The sequence below is a fragment of the Juglans regia genome, chromosome 12 (genome assembly GCF_001411555.2).
Source record: "Juglans regia cultivar Chandler chromosome 12, Walnut 2.0, whole genome shotgun sequence".
Lineage (NCBI taxonomy): Eukaryota > Viridiplantae > Streptophyta > Magnoliopsida > Fagales > Juglandaceae > Juglans > Juglans regia.
Window position 1 is genome coordinate 30164785 of NC_049912.1, and position 12478 is coordinate 30177262.

General features: G+C 37.9%; 1 protein-coding gene and 1 pseudogene across 3 annotated transcripts; both read right to left on the minus strand.

Moving 5' to 3' along the window:
• Nucleotides 1–2269: 2269 nt before the first annotated feature.
• Nucleotides 2270–4621, minus strand: LOC109008574 (annotated as a pseudogene).
• A 1099-nt stretch (nt 4622–5720) lies between these two features.
• LOC109008570 (actin-related protein 5-like) lies at nt 5721–11741 on the minus strand. 3 transcript variants are annotated; one of them, XM_018988721.2, is made up of 13 exons: nt 11647–11741; nt 11292–11570; nt 11094–11164; nt 10722–10846; nt 9870–9914; nt 9204–9306; nt 8878–8987; nt 8524–8633; nt 8355–8445; nt 7834–8277; nt 7106–7233; nt 6493–6832; nt 5721–6384 (listed from the first exon to the last, which is right to left on the minus strand). In XM_018988721.2, exons 2-13 carry the CDS (start codon nt 11390–11392, stop codon nt 5881–5883), a joined length of 2172 nt encoding a protein of 723 aa, XP_018844266.1. In that variant the 5' UTR covers nt 11393–11570; nt 11647–11741; the 3' UTR covers nt 5721–5880. The 3 variants fall into 3 exon arrangements, with proteins under 3 accessions (XP_018844266.1, XP_018844268.1, XP_035539043.1); XM_018988723.2 differs by lacking the exons at nt 10722–10846; nt 11094–11164; nt 11292–11570; nt 11647–11741 and having other exon boundaries at nt 9204–9311; nt 9870–9896; XM_035683150.1 differs by lacking the exons at nt 10722–10846; nt 11094–11164; nt 11292–11570; nt 11647–11741 and having other exon boundaries at nt 9204–9311; nt 9857–9873.
• Nucleotides 11742–12478: the final 737 nt, after the last annotated feature.

Consider the following 12478-nt stretch of genomic DNA (forward strand, 5'->3'; position numbering starts at 1 on the left):
GTTCAGAGAACAGAAACTAGAAAATTGTACAAATCTTATTACATTCTTTGACCTCCTCATTTATTGTTGATCTTAGAACTTGGGTTCCATAGACATTGAAGTGGTTTTCAATATCACATGGGTATAATGATAAGATTGCAAGTTGATTCCAACAACGTCATGGGCTCTGCCAGGAGGGGGTTTGTCAACATCTCTGGACCCCGCCCCTGTCATTGGATGAAGCTCATGAGATGGGGGACCTTTGACCACCTGCCAACCCTAGCCTAACTTAGGATCATCAATCTGCAAACTCAGTTATTTGTGCACTTTTGTCGATAGGGTCACGTAGAGTTGGAACTCTTAGGATCACCATGATCACTCATCCCTTTGCACTTAGGCAGACGTCCGAGCTAGTACGTCTGTTTGAAATTATTTGGAACAAACTGACCTAATTTGCTTTTAATTAAACAAACTGATAAAATACTTAAGTTCATGACGTTAATAACTCTCGCAAAATATTACGAACATCATGGAAAAATGAAGCAACTTTCCTACTCATCCAGTTTCATTAGTCAAAGAAAGTCAAGCTAAGCACTTGAAAAAATCCTTCTCTGCAGATGTATCCACGACAAGGACACGACCAATTATCACGTTCAGCTTCAGACATAATACATCCTTATCTCAGTGACAGAGCATGTAATATATATATATATATATATATAGTGGTGCTGATTAATTAATATAAACGCGCGAGACCATTTGTTTACTATGAAATGGATTTATTATTGCATATAACTTTTCTTTGTTTATTCTTCGGATCTTTACAAAAGAATATGCTCTTACATGGACGTAAGATCTGATCGTTTTGTTTATTTTCTGTTCATCTTCTAATTTTCACGTGAATAATTAACTATCTGATCATACGTCCGCACTAAGTAAAAGCTTTCTGCATGATCATCTGGTTCTAACAACCTTTTGCTTTCGCAAAAAAACAAAAAAGTTGGAATTATATGAAGATAAATTAATATTGGATAGCAACTTTTTGAGCTTGGTTTTCTACACCAACAACCATATGGGATTCTATGAATTCAAAGTCACTGGTTGGATTAATACCCTTAAGTTTTGAAATGAATCCTCGAGGACTTTTTAGAGATAATTCAAACAAGTACGTTAGATCAACAACTTAATTCGCATGTTCAAGATCCTGTGAAAGGAGCACTTCATGTTTCATTTTTTTTTTTTTAATTTAAAAAAACTGAGTTCTTTTAATGTCTTACAAAACACTCGATCTACACTCAGTTATAAAGGAATAATAAAATCATGAATGAATGCTTTTGCGACAGCGCAGACATGTATATGTGGAATAATATGTATGTGCACACATGTCTAACCCTCTCTCTCTCTCTCTCTCTCAAAACTAAAATAAACGAATACCGTACCAATGAAAAAAGAGGTATTAAAAGAGACAGAAAAAAGAACAAAACAAATGTGGAGGTGGGGCATAAATACCTCAGTGATCATACGTGTTGATTAAAGAGCAGGAAACCTCCATGAACTGGTCGAAGAAATCAGACATCCCCCCCTCGCCTCAGATATTTGACGTCTGAGATTGTTCCCATCAATTCACGAGCGCCCAAATCCTCATCGCCCTCTGCCAGCAAACCAGCCTTCATTTTTTTCGTCTGAGCAGCCCTCCTTTTCGCTTCTTCAAATGCGGAGGATGAGGCCTGTTTAAACACCTCTCTCTCTCTCTCCTTGAGGTTTTGGCTCAGGTACATACATAATCTTTATATTCCAGCTGCTATGACTTTAAGCTATTATGCAATAAATTGTTTTTCTTGTATGAGTATCACTCTCTCTATCTAGTTTTAATTAGACTACTGTTTGATACATTCATACTCTGAAACTGTAGAACACCACATTACAGTGATTCATATAGGCTGTTTTTTCTTTTTTTATCCATTTCATTGCCCTTGATTCCATTTTTGGTTATTGAATGAGTTTGGACGCGTGTTTTATATATGACGCGGTAAATTGCCTAAAGCTAGCATTTTTCTTGTCCCATTTTTCACATGCTTTTGATTGTCTTTCATCTTTATCAGGTTTTAGTTTCTGCGCTTTTAGAAATTCACATTTTTACTCCATGCAAGATTGCAAACCTGCAGGTTAAGGGACAAATCAATTTTAAGTATAGGTGTTCCTTCAGCACATGAATTCATTTGATGGTAAGTTTCCACATGGTAAAATATAATATACTTTGTTTGGATTGGCAATAACACCCTCTCTCAAAGGAATCCATAGGTTGTTTTTGGCCATTCACATCTTCTATATGATATGATACCCGCAGTCTTACTAAAAGTCATTGGAATTTAATGTATATAGACAAAAAAAAAAAAAAAATTGGCTTCCTGTATCAACAATGTTCAATTGGTGACCATTTGTGGTGTTCCAGAAGCGAATAACATCGATCAACTGTTCCTCCTCCAAATGCAAGAAGGCCCACTTTGGTGGGGCGACCAAGCAATGGTCTTGACTGCAGCTGTGTGCTCTGTCAGTCTCACAGCAGGTTGCTGAGATTGTTGGTTCTAGACCAGTAGCTGGAGTCACCGGCAAGAGATTAGAATAGCAACTGACTAGACGCACTGTTACACACCAGAAAGGAAGCTGAGGAAAAAGGAAAATAAACAAGAAAAACTAAGTGGGGAATACCTGATTATCATTGTAGACAGATGCAAGTTCCCTGTCATCACTGGACCATTTTAGACCACATATGTTGCATTGAAATTTAGGAAGTTAAGAATACTCCCAAGTCACAATCCATATGAAGAGAGTATATTAAAGCTCGGAAAAAATGTATATGTGTGTTGAATTATAACATGTAACAGGAGACATGACCGCATTTAACGCTCTCAATGGCTAAAAAGTCACTAGGAACTTTTCTGAAAGTTTTTTAAAAAATCTCACCTCAGACTGGTGACCAACTAGCTTGCTGATGAAGTCATTTGGAACCCCTGAAGATCATTTTGAAGTATGTTGCGGTCCCTACTTCCAAAAGCTAATATACGTGAATTCCATGCCAAAACTCCAGTTCTTGTTTGATGCCTGGCCCTGGTTCAGACTTTCTTGCATTGAGTCCCATCCTAGACCTATAATAGATGCGAAAATCCGGGCTAAATCCCAACTCCATAAATGACTCACTGAACATACTACTTTCCAAATAAGATACGTGATTATTAAAGGATCAGATGCAAGTATAGACAACTAACTACCTGAACTTGACCAAAATTTGTACCAATAGATATGTAACCCTCTCGGGTCCGCTGGACGGAACACACGCCATCATTAGGTCCCAAGTCACATAACTTCATTACCTGAGAAAAAATAGCAGAATAAAATGTTAGACGCAGATATACAACTCACATTTTCACTGTTCAACGCGTCAAAGTAGTATCAAACGTACTTTGCTGTTTGATGCACTCCACAAATAAACACAGGTGCCCAATTCAACTGCAAGAACATTTTGAGAGGACCAATCCACTAGGTTTAAGTAAAAGTCATCTTGAAGTGATGGGGCGTCTAGAACCTGCAACCAGTAACTTTCGCAAATCAATTATCTTCTAAACTTTAGGCTTGCTATTATTCCCCTACCTAAACTCAGCTAAATGATTTGCATATCGGTGCTTCAGTTCAGTCATTTGGATCATAATGTAACACCTTTGCGGCTTTGCCTAGGCAATAACTGTTAGCTTGATTGCCAAGCAATGCAGAAAATTACAATTCGCTATGCCTAACAGTTCTCTTATACTTGCAGTAGCAAAGAAAAGAACCAGGGCTTACCTTGTGGGGGGTCTTAAGGACCTTGCGTGGTGGCTTGGGAGGTGTTGGAGTCTCGGAAGAGAACCCACTATTGTTGCCTAAAATCGAAGGAGAGTACGGCGGATTCTGCCCCGAGAACTCGGTCTTGAAGCGCAACATGTTCTTGCTAGGACTCATCGGCGACCCAGGACCTGCCGGAGAAAAAGACCCAAAATCAGACCCGAAAAGTTCCAATCTCAACAACCTCGAATACGCCTCGTTTCCGCCTTCTTTAACCAGTGAAGCCTTCTCGGTTAGCCCGAAAGTGTGCAGCCTTGATGACGATCTTCACGGTTTGAATCTGTCGTTGCACGTTGAGGATTCCAATTTTGAGGGCGATGACAAGTTCGATATCGTTCGAGGCGATCCCAAGTTAGAAACCATGCGAAACGAACCCGAAAAGGTCTCGAGCCGCAACGATGTCTCAGACATCCCAGCTGGAAGATTCAGCCATGTTTTTCTTGCTTGGGGCGAATCCATTTCTGTGACGTTTTTGCTTCCTCTAAACTTTAGGGTCACCTCGAATGACAATAGGTTTTACTATGGAGATTGAACAGTGGATCCTGGAAAGCCTGTTCTCTCTTCTGAAAACAAAGAGGGCTTTTCTAGGGCTTTGGTAGTGTGTGGAGGAAGATTTGCAACAGTCAACAGTGGTAATGTTTATAGGAGCGAATAAGAGAGAGGAAGAGGGTGTCCGGTGAAACATTCTACAACGGTCGAATTTTACACACAATCAAGCTTATAGAAGCTGGCTCTGCCTAATACGTACTCTACAAATGTAGCCGTTGGTTTGAATCTCATTAATTCATTATGTTATTCTATTGCTTTGTTGGAGCCCTTCCTGCACTTTCGGGCTATTTTAACTTCCTTCATAAATTATTTTACGAGTCTAAATAGACAAGTCTTTATAAAAAAATAGATCTCACTTAAAGAAGTTATAAAAAAATTATTCTTTATTAGTGTGACTCACATTTTTATAAATAATTTGTATGAGACTTATCTATTTAAAGTTTATACCTAACATTACTCTCACCTCCTTTTTTTGTCCTTAAATAGATTGTTTTCGACCATCTTCCTGACGATCCAATGGTCTAGAAGGTTTCAATTATAAAATATATATATATATATATCAAAAAGTGGATAAATTTAACAAAACTTATATGAAAAAATTATTTTTTAATATGAAACTTATTTTTTTCAAAACGAGTATGTAGAATTTGCATACTCTAAGACTGTATCTAATATTATTTTTTATAAAAAATCTTTAGAATTTTGTACTATGATAGTGTAAGTCATCGGTATTGGATTGGACAAGATTTAGCTAAAATAAGTCATTTTTACTACTTTGTTTAATCTATATATACATCCCACATTGTACGAGCCATTATTTCATCTATGTTAATAAAATATTAATCTTTTTATCATTTCTTTAATCAAAATGCTTGAAGATAGAGAGAGTAAGAAAGAATGTGTGCCAGGGAGAGAAAGGATGTTGAATTCGAGAGATGAAATAAGATTAAAAAAATGATGCCTAAAACTACAGTTGAAAACATATATGTTGAGTTGAAAATTTGAAACATGAATAATTATAAATACATGGCCAATAAAATTTTGAAAATTGATTCTTGTCTCAAACTAGCTAAATCTGCACGACAGCTATGATAGAAAGAATCCTCTCATTAACAATGACGAGTTTCTGTAAGAGATTCTTAATTAGTAAAGTATGTTGATATGTTCAATCTATATGCCCAATGCCAAGACTCTTCCTTCTCAATGTAGGCCTTTTTAGTTTGGCTAGTAGAATATTCTCATAATACTCTACTATTATTTATTATTTTATTATTACTTTTCACTTATTTTTTATTACTATTCACTACTATTCAATATTCTATCATTACTTTTCACTATTATTCACAAAATATCTGAGGTTATCTCACTACCCAATCGTATCTGTGATTCTTGTGTGGTTGGGAAAAGTCTAGAATTTAATGGACTTAAGAGTCATATAACGTGACGATTTACACCAATGCACCCAGACCGAATCATTTACAAACTATATCGCAGCTGATATCTGCGAAGCCAGTCTTCACCCTTCTCAAAGTAATCTGTTCTACTGAAAGTTTGTGTTGGAAACAGTGGATCAACAGCATAAGCAGCAGCCCCACGCCATGCGTCAAGAACAGGATCAACTGCTCTTACCACCTTTATAGGCGACCCAGATGGCCTAATCATCCGGATTCCTGCTTCCAAGCGCTCCGCAATACCAGGAAAAAGACAACTGCCACCGGTCAAAAATATTGAATTGGTCAGTCTCTCCTCCACACCTTGACCCACGGATGGCAACCTCCTTATTGAGTTCCCAGCCATCTCATCTAACCCTGCCTGATCCACCCCTATCCAGTTGGGATGAAATAAAATTTCCGGGCATCGGAACCTTTCTACTCCAAGAACAATCTGGAAGTCTTCCTTGGTCAGAGGACGAAATCGTGGTACTTCAACAGGTTGAGAGGTGCCTAATTCTGACTTGGGAACAAATGTCGGATCTATTTCCTGTCACAGTATTACAGACATTGGGACTTGTACCTGAGTTAAAAATAAAAGGCGAAAATAAAAGGGTAGTTCCAGATATAGGTCAATATCACGGCAGGAAAAACTGACCTGGAGCCTGGAAGATATGCGAGTCAGTTCTGCTTCCTCCTGATCTGGTCCCTCATCATCATCATCATTATCTTTGCTCATCAGTTTGTAAAGTTGCCAATCTTCATCCCTGGCACCAAAAGTATCCTCGCCCTTTCCTCGATCAAAGGCTGCTGTAGTTAAGAGGCGCATCCTTTCCCTCTGGGCTGCACTCAATCTCTCACCACGACCAACAGCTCCAGACATACTATTTCCATTTGTATGGTTCCCATTTGTTTTAAGACGCTTTCGCTGCTCGACTTTCTCGGAAAGCTCTTTGTATTTATCACGCAGCTGCTCTAAATAAAGCTCTGGGTTCTCTCTATATATAGAAAAATGATGAACAAAGAGAAATGTGCTCATTAAAAGGAATCTACAATACTAATCATTCATTAAGTAAAGCAAGCATTCTTAAAACCTAAAAGTGTTATGCTAGAATCCAGATACAATGGGATATGCTTCTTTCCTCTTTACTTTCTTGCTTATCCCCAACAACCCTATGCAAAAGCTTTACTTTCGACTACAAAGATTTCTCCTTTTCTCCTTAACACCCAACCACAATATTTTAAGGAAAAAAAAAAGAGTTTACACATACAAGCGTTTTTCTTCATCTTGTTGATTTTTTCTTTCTTGTTCTAATTCCGATTCATAGCGTTTCTGTTTAGCTCGCTGCCTGCCTTCAGATGTGGTTTTAAGAAACAACTGCCTCCTCTTCTCCTTCAGCTGTCAAGTTACCATAACAAAGTGAAAACTCAACATTAATGATCAGAAAACTCACAAAAAAGGGGTAGAGCCATTCTCCAGCTGGTATCCGACACAGCGCTATAACAATGAGGTTTCATTATCATATTCATAAAAAACTCTAGCATTCAAATTCAGAAAATCTCAGAAGCAATGTCCAATATTCAAAAATAAAAGTAAAATCAGGTTAGGTACAAACTTCAGAACTAGCATACAAAGAATTTGCAATGCAGCTGTTTTGGGAAATATTGCTGCATAAGTAGGTGTTTGCATAGATGATTAATAGAGGCAATCTGTTCCCTCTATGTTTGTTTTTATTGCAATCTATCTCATCGTATTACATTGTGATATTTGGAAATAACCATTGATACCTAGTTTTAGGTCAAGGATAAATCTTCATTCTACATTCCAGACAAAACAGGTAAATATTCCAGTCCTATCTGAGGGATGGAGAAGACTAGATTATATCTTGAAAGCACAACCTGCAGAAACTGTTTTTTTTTTTTTTTTCGATAAGTGCAACCTGAGGAAACTTCAGACTGACAAGGCATATAAATCAGCCATTTGGCATATAAATCATACCTGGTCCGGTGTCAGCATGTTGTCAGGAATATCGATAAGAGGAAACTTTTCGTTTTGAGCAAGATCAATCTTCTCCTCAGCTTCCACTTGGTCACCCTTTGGTTCACCTTTTGTTTTCCGTAAAGATTGTGAGACTTTCTGGCGGGCAGATTCTATTTCCTGCTTGGAGACATAGGCCGTTGCTGACAGGAACGATGGAATATCATCATCTTCCACTTGTTCAAGCTGCTGTAAAAGAAATTCCAAACCATGCAATTCATTTTCTAGTTCATTAATCCTAGATGACCTCTTTGCCTCGGCCATTTCTCGCAACCTTTGACCTTGTTTCTCCTTTATGGCAGCCTTTCTAGCAATCTCTTCTTCTGAAGGAGGCTCCTCAGCTGGTGGTGGAATCCATGGTAACTGCCAAGACCTGGTTTTATCTTCAGCTTCCTTAGTCCCTTTCTGTCACAAAAATGCCATAGTTTTATTGTCAGATACTGAAAAGAGGGGAATAGGACGGGAAAAGATAGGCACTTTACCTGAAACAATCGAGCTTCAGAAGCATAATCTGGAGCGATATAACAATGCTCCATCTTCAAGTCTTCAGCCTTCTCCCATGTAAACCTAGCCCTGTTGCATTTAGACAACATAATCAGAAGTTTTGCACAAACTTAATAGCAGCATAATCTTAATAAATTGTGTACTAACATGTGATAAGGGTATTTAAGTGAAAGAAGTTGCTTCAAATAATCGGTGATGTGGTATCCACCGATATTGGTTCGGCAGCTTCCTTTGTAAACAGGCTCCCCATCAATAAACTGAGAGTCAAAATGAAACACCATATCAGTGCTCTTTTTTTTAGTAAAGATAAAACAGTAACAACGAGAATCGAATATGAAAGTTCCATAGTAAAAATAATCCATCAGTCACTTGCAATCATGTGGAGCTCTTATGGAAGGTTCTAAACATAGCTATACATAGACAATATCAATATACATAGACATAGATGTTTGTGCAAGCTGTCCATTGCTCGAATACAGTATGCAAGGTAGCAAAGCATACCGGAATCACATTAGTTGTGGAAAACCCTGGGCAGATAGCAAGGCTATCTTTATCACAAACCCCAAGTTGTTGATTATACTTATAGCTGAATGCAGCGTCAACACCAAATGCTGGCATAGCAGAAAGAAAAGACAGATTGATCAGGATGGTAGTACATATGTTAATGGAGCAGGAGAGGACAAGAGCCAGCACAAAAGTACATCCAAAGGAAAGTGAAATGATAATGCCCACTGATCAGGCCCATTGCTTCCACAGGTAAGACCATGCAGATCTTGAGCCTGCCCATTAAAAGGGTCTGAAGTTTCATGTCACAGTTAGTGATATACCTACTGATGGAATGCCATAAGTTTCAAAAAGAAGTTCAGCCATTTTACTACGAGACTGAACAGGGTTGCACACGCCTTCTGTAATCAGTACAGGATGATCAATCTGTGCTGCCATCAAGTGTACATAAAGTAAGAAAAAGATTCCGTGAGTATATTGACAAATCCAAAACCTTAGTTACACAACACAAAGCATTTGAGATAAATAACCATGCCTGATGCAGGGAACAAATATCTCACAGCATATCATGCATGTGACTGCTATTAGCACCGATTCATACCTTGACTACACTGTTTGCTTCGTATAGTACCCAGTGGTCTCCAGATGCGACAAATAGATGATTTCTTTGATAAGTAATCGAAGACTTAATTAAAATATGCAAAAAGCAAAGTTCACGTATACAAATAGTATACAATAGGAGAAACTAACTAAAAATAGAAAAAGAAAGAAGAAAATCATGAAACTCAAGAGAAAACCATGATGTAAAATAGTAAGTCTAAAGAACATAAGACTTAACACGGCAGGAAACAATCGCTAGCCTAAATCTTAACAGAAACCATATAAAAAAATAGAACCACAGAACATACAAAGAGATTGGAGAGAAATAAACCTTCTACAATGAAAATTCTAAGCATCTATGTATAAAAATATGTACATTTTCATAATACCTCTGCTCCATTTGCACCCATCCGATCAAAGCCAAAGTCAAGAATCTACAGATGCAGAAAAATATTAGTGAGGCTGCCACTCTTGAAAAGTGTTCTGCATACAAAAAGATACACAAACTTGGACAAGATGTGTTCCAGATCTTTCTGCTAATAGTCAAAGTATGCAATACTGTATTTGTGTCTAAAAAGCATAATAAGTACAGCCTTGTGAAACACATAAGAACCATATAAACTGATCACATTATAAATAAACATGTGGTAGAAGCCTACAAACCAGTTACTGCACTCCTTATATAAGAACATGGGTTAAATAAAGTGTCAGTTACCCACAAGTAAAGAGGCCGCTATCAGGTTGTCAATAGTAGATAAGATTTTTTTAGAAGGGATAAATGAATAGAAGCAAAGGATACCAGTGTGGATTGAAATCTCTATTTATAAGGTTTTTCAAACAATATTTCCATCCGTCATTGTGGGAAGATTCGAACATTTTTTTTTAAATAAATATTTTTATATTTAAATTCCAAAGATGATATTTCACAATGAATTGGAACAAAGTGCTAGATTTTTTAAGTAACTCAATTCGTTTTCCCATGTTTTCTACAGGTTGTTTTATTAATTAGTTTCTCTTCCCGTATATTCCACTAACCCCTCAAAACAGGATTCACTGTTTTGGTAGGGAGACAATAACAAGTTTAGATGAGAAGAAAAGTCCTTGCAATGATGCTAAAGTAGAAGTAGAGGCAAGCTGATGACTGCAGGGCATTTAAAGATAAAAAGCACTTGATATTCCAAGTCCATAAAACTTAAAAGGATGCATTTAAGTACTTAGCTGAGAAAGAAGAGCAAACTTACGTATTCCATTATTTCAAACTGATATACAACATTGCCATCAAAAGCTGAACGAGGCCCTGACCGAGTGCAATCAAAGTATTTCAACAGTGCAGGATCGTGATCACCAACAATACTTACAGTTTCGCCTGCTCAAAAAAAAAAAAAATCGTCCTAAGATAAAGAACACTAGATTAATGGAAAGAAGCTCATCAAGAGCTATAAAAAATCAGTTTTATGGTGGATATATAGAATGCAAAAAGATGCTCAAGTTTTCGTTTCTTTTTTTCGATCACATTCTCGGGACCAAACAGAACCTATGAATTAAGAATCTAAATGCTTCTTCCCGCTAGAAAGAACAAAAATAAAATAGAAAATGAAGGAATTAAGCGTTACCAGTAGCTTTATGCCTCGGCCTCTGGACAATGTTGCGGAAAATAACACGAGGGTCCGTCTCTCCGGCCCATCTGAAAAAACTCACAAGCAGATATTAACTTATAAAGATCAAAGACATGGTACCAAAACGAATACAATGTATACACACATACAAATATATGTATAGAGGTTGAGTTAGGGTTTCTGAGGGGGACGCACCCGATACGAAAATAGGAGGCGCCATTGTCGATGACGATGGGCGTAGTGGAGGGGAAGAGATTGAAATCGGATTGCCGCTGTATTTGTGAAATGAACGGCATTTTCACACCCAGGACTTCCGAATGGAGAATTAGGGTTTTGTGGAGTTAGGTGGGATTGAGTGCTGTGCACTAACGTGCTGCTACTGCTGAGACAAAAGCCCCCAGGTCCAGCACGGTGGTGTTGGAGAAGTTTCCAGCTCGGCAGCAACTAATTTGAGTTCAAATCAAACATCTGCAACTGATAGAGACGGAAATGATATGAATTCAAATCTGTACAAGGCCTCAAACTCAGACGAGGTAAAGCAGTTATTTACCAAAACCACGAGACTTCTACAGATGCAGCAAGCTGGAATCGGATTACTCAGGAGCCGCCGAGCCGGGAGGTCCAACTCGGACCGCCTTGTGACTGGGAAGTTTGGACGTGGGAGCGAAGTAAGGTTTTGGGCTAAGCCCATGAAAGCCTTGAGCCGAGCCCAAAACAAAACTTTAATGTGGAACAGTAGAAACACTAGTCCAGGAGGATGGATGGTGTTTAAATGGGCTGGAGACGGGACAAGAAGTTAAATTTTATAGAAAATGGACTGCACATGATGAGTAGTCGTTGTGTCGTCGTGACTCTATTGGTTCCTTTAGGACGAGAAAGTGCAATATATAGTTGGCAATCATTCTTTGATAAATATGAAATGAAAATTTCATATATATATATATATATATATATTCATGAGCAGTACTGGAAGTTTGATGATTTTTTTTTTTTTTTTTGAATTATATATTACAGAAGAATATATGGAAAATTGGACGCAGTTCTTTATTTATGTGGCTGGAATTATTGTACCCTATTGGCTGGGGGTGGCAGAAGTGATCAGTGATTAAAGGGGGGAGGCGTAGGAGGGTCATGCATGTACTGAGTGTCTGGTCGAGTTGGTTTGTTTGGGTTTGGGAACCTTTAACAATGGACATTGGATACCCCCTGTTGATCAGTCGCTTTTACGGGTCCCATATATATACTCCCAGCCTTGTTATATAGCTAGGGACATCATTCATGTAGCTACTACACTTCCATCCACAACTTTCGCATTCTAATTATTCCTACAACTGCTTAAACAATGCTATTGATCTTTTCATCCATACTTTTACCCGCTATCA

Coding starts and splice junctions, on each gene's coding strand:
- LOC109008570 (XM_018988721.2), bottom strand. CDS start 11,392: ATGCCGTTCATTTCACAAATACAGCGGCAATCCGATTTCAATCTCTTC. Junction 8,988..9,203: donor TTATGGCATTCCATCAGTAG/GTATATCACTAA, acceptor CTGCTATGCCAG/CATTTGGTGTTGACGCTGCA. Junction 6,833..7,105: donor CAAGATGAAGAAAAACGCTT/GTATGTGTAAAC, acceptor TTCTATATATAG/AGAGAACCCAGAGCTTTATT.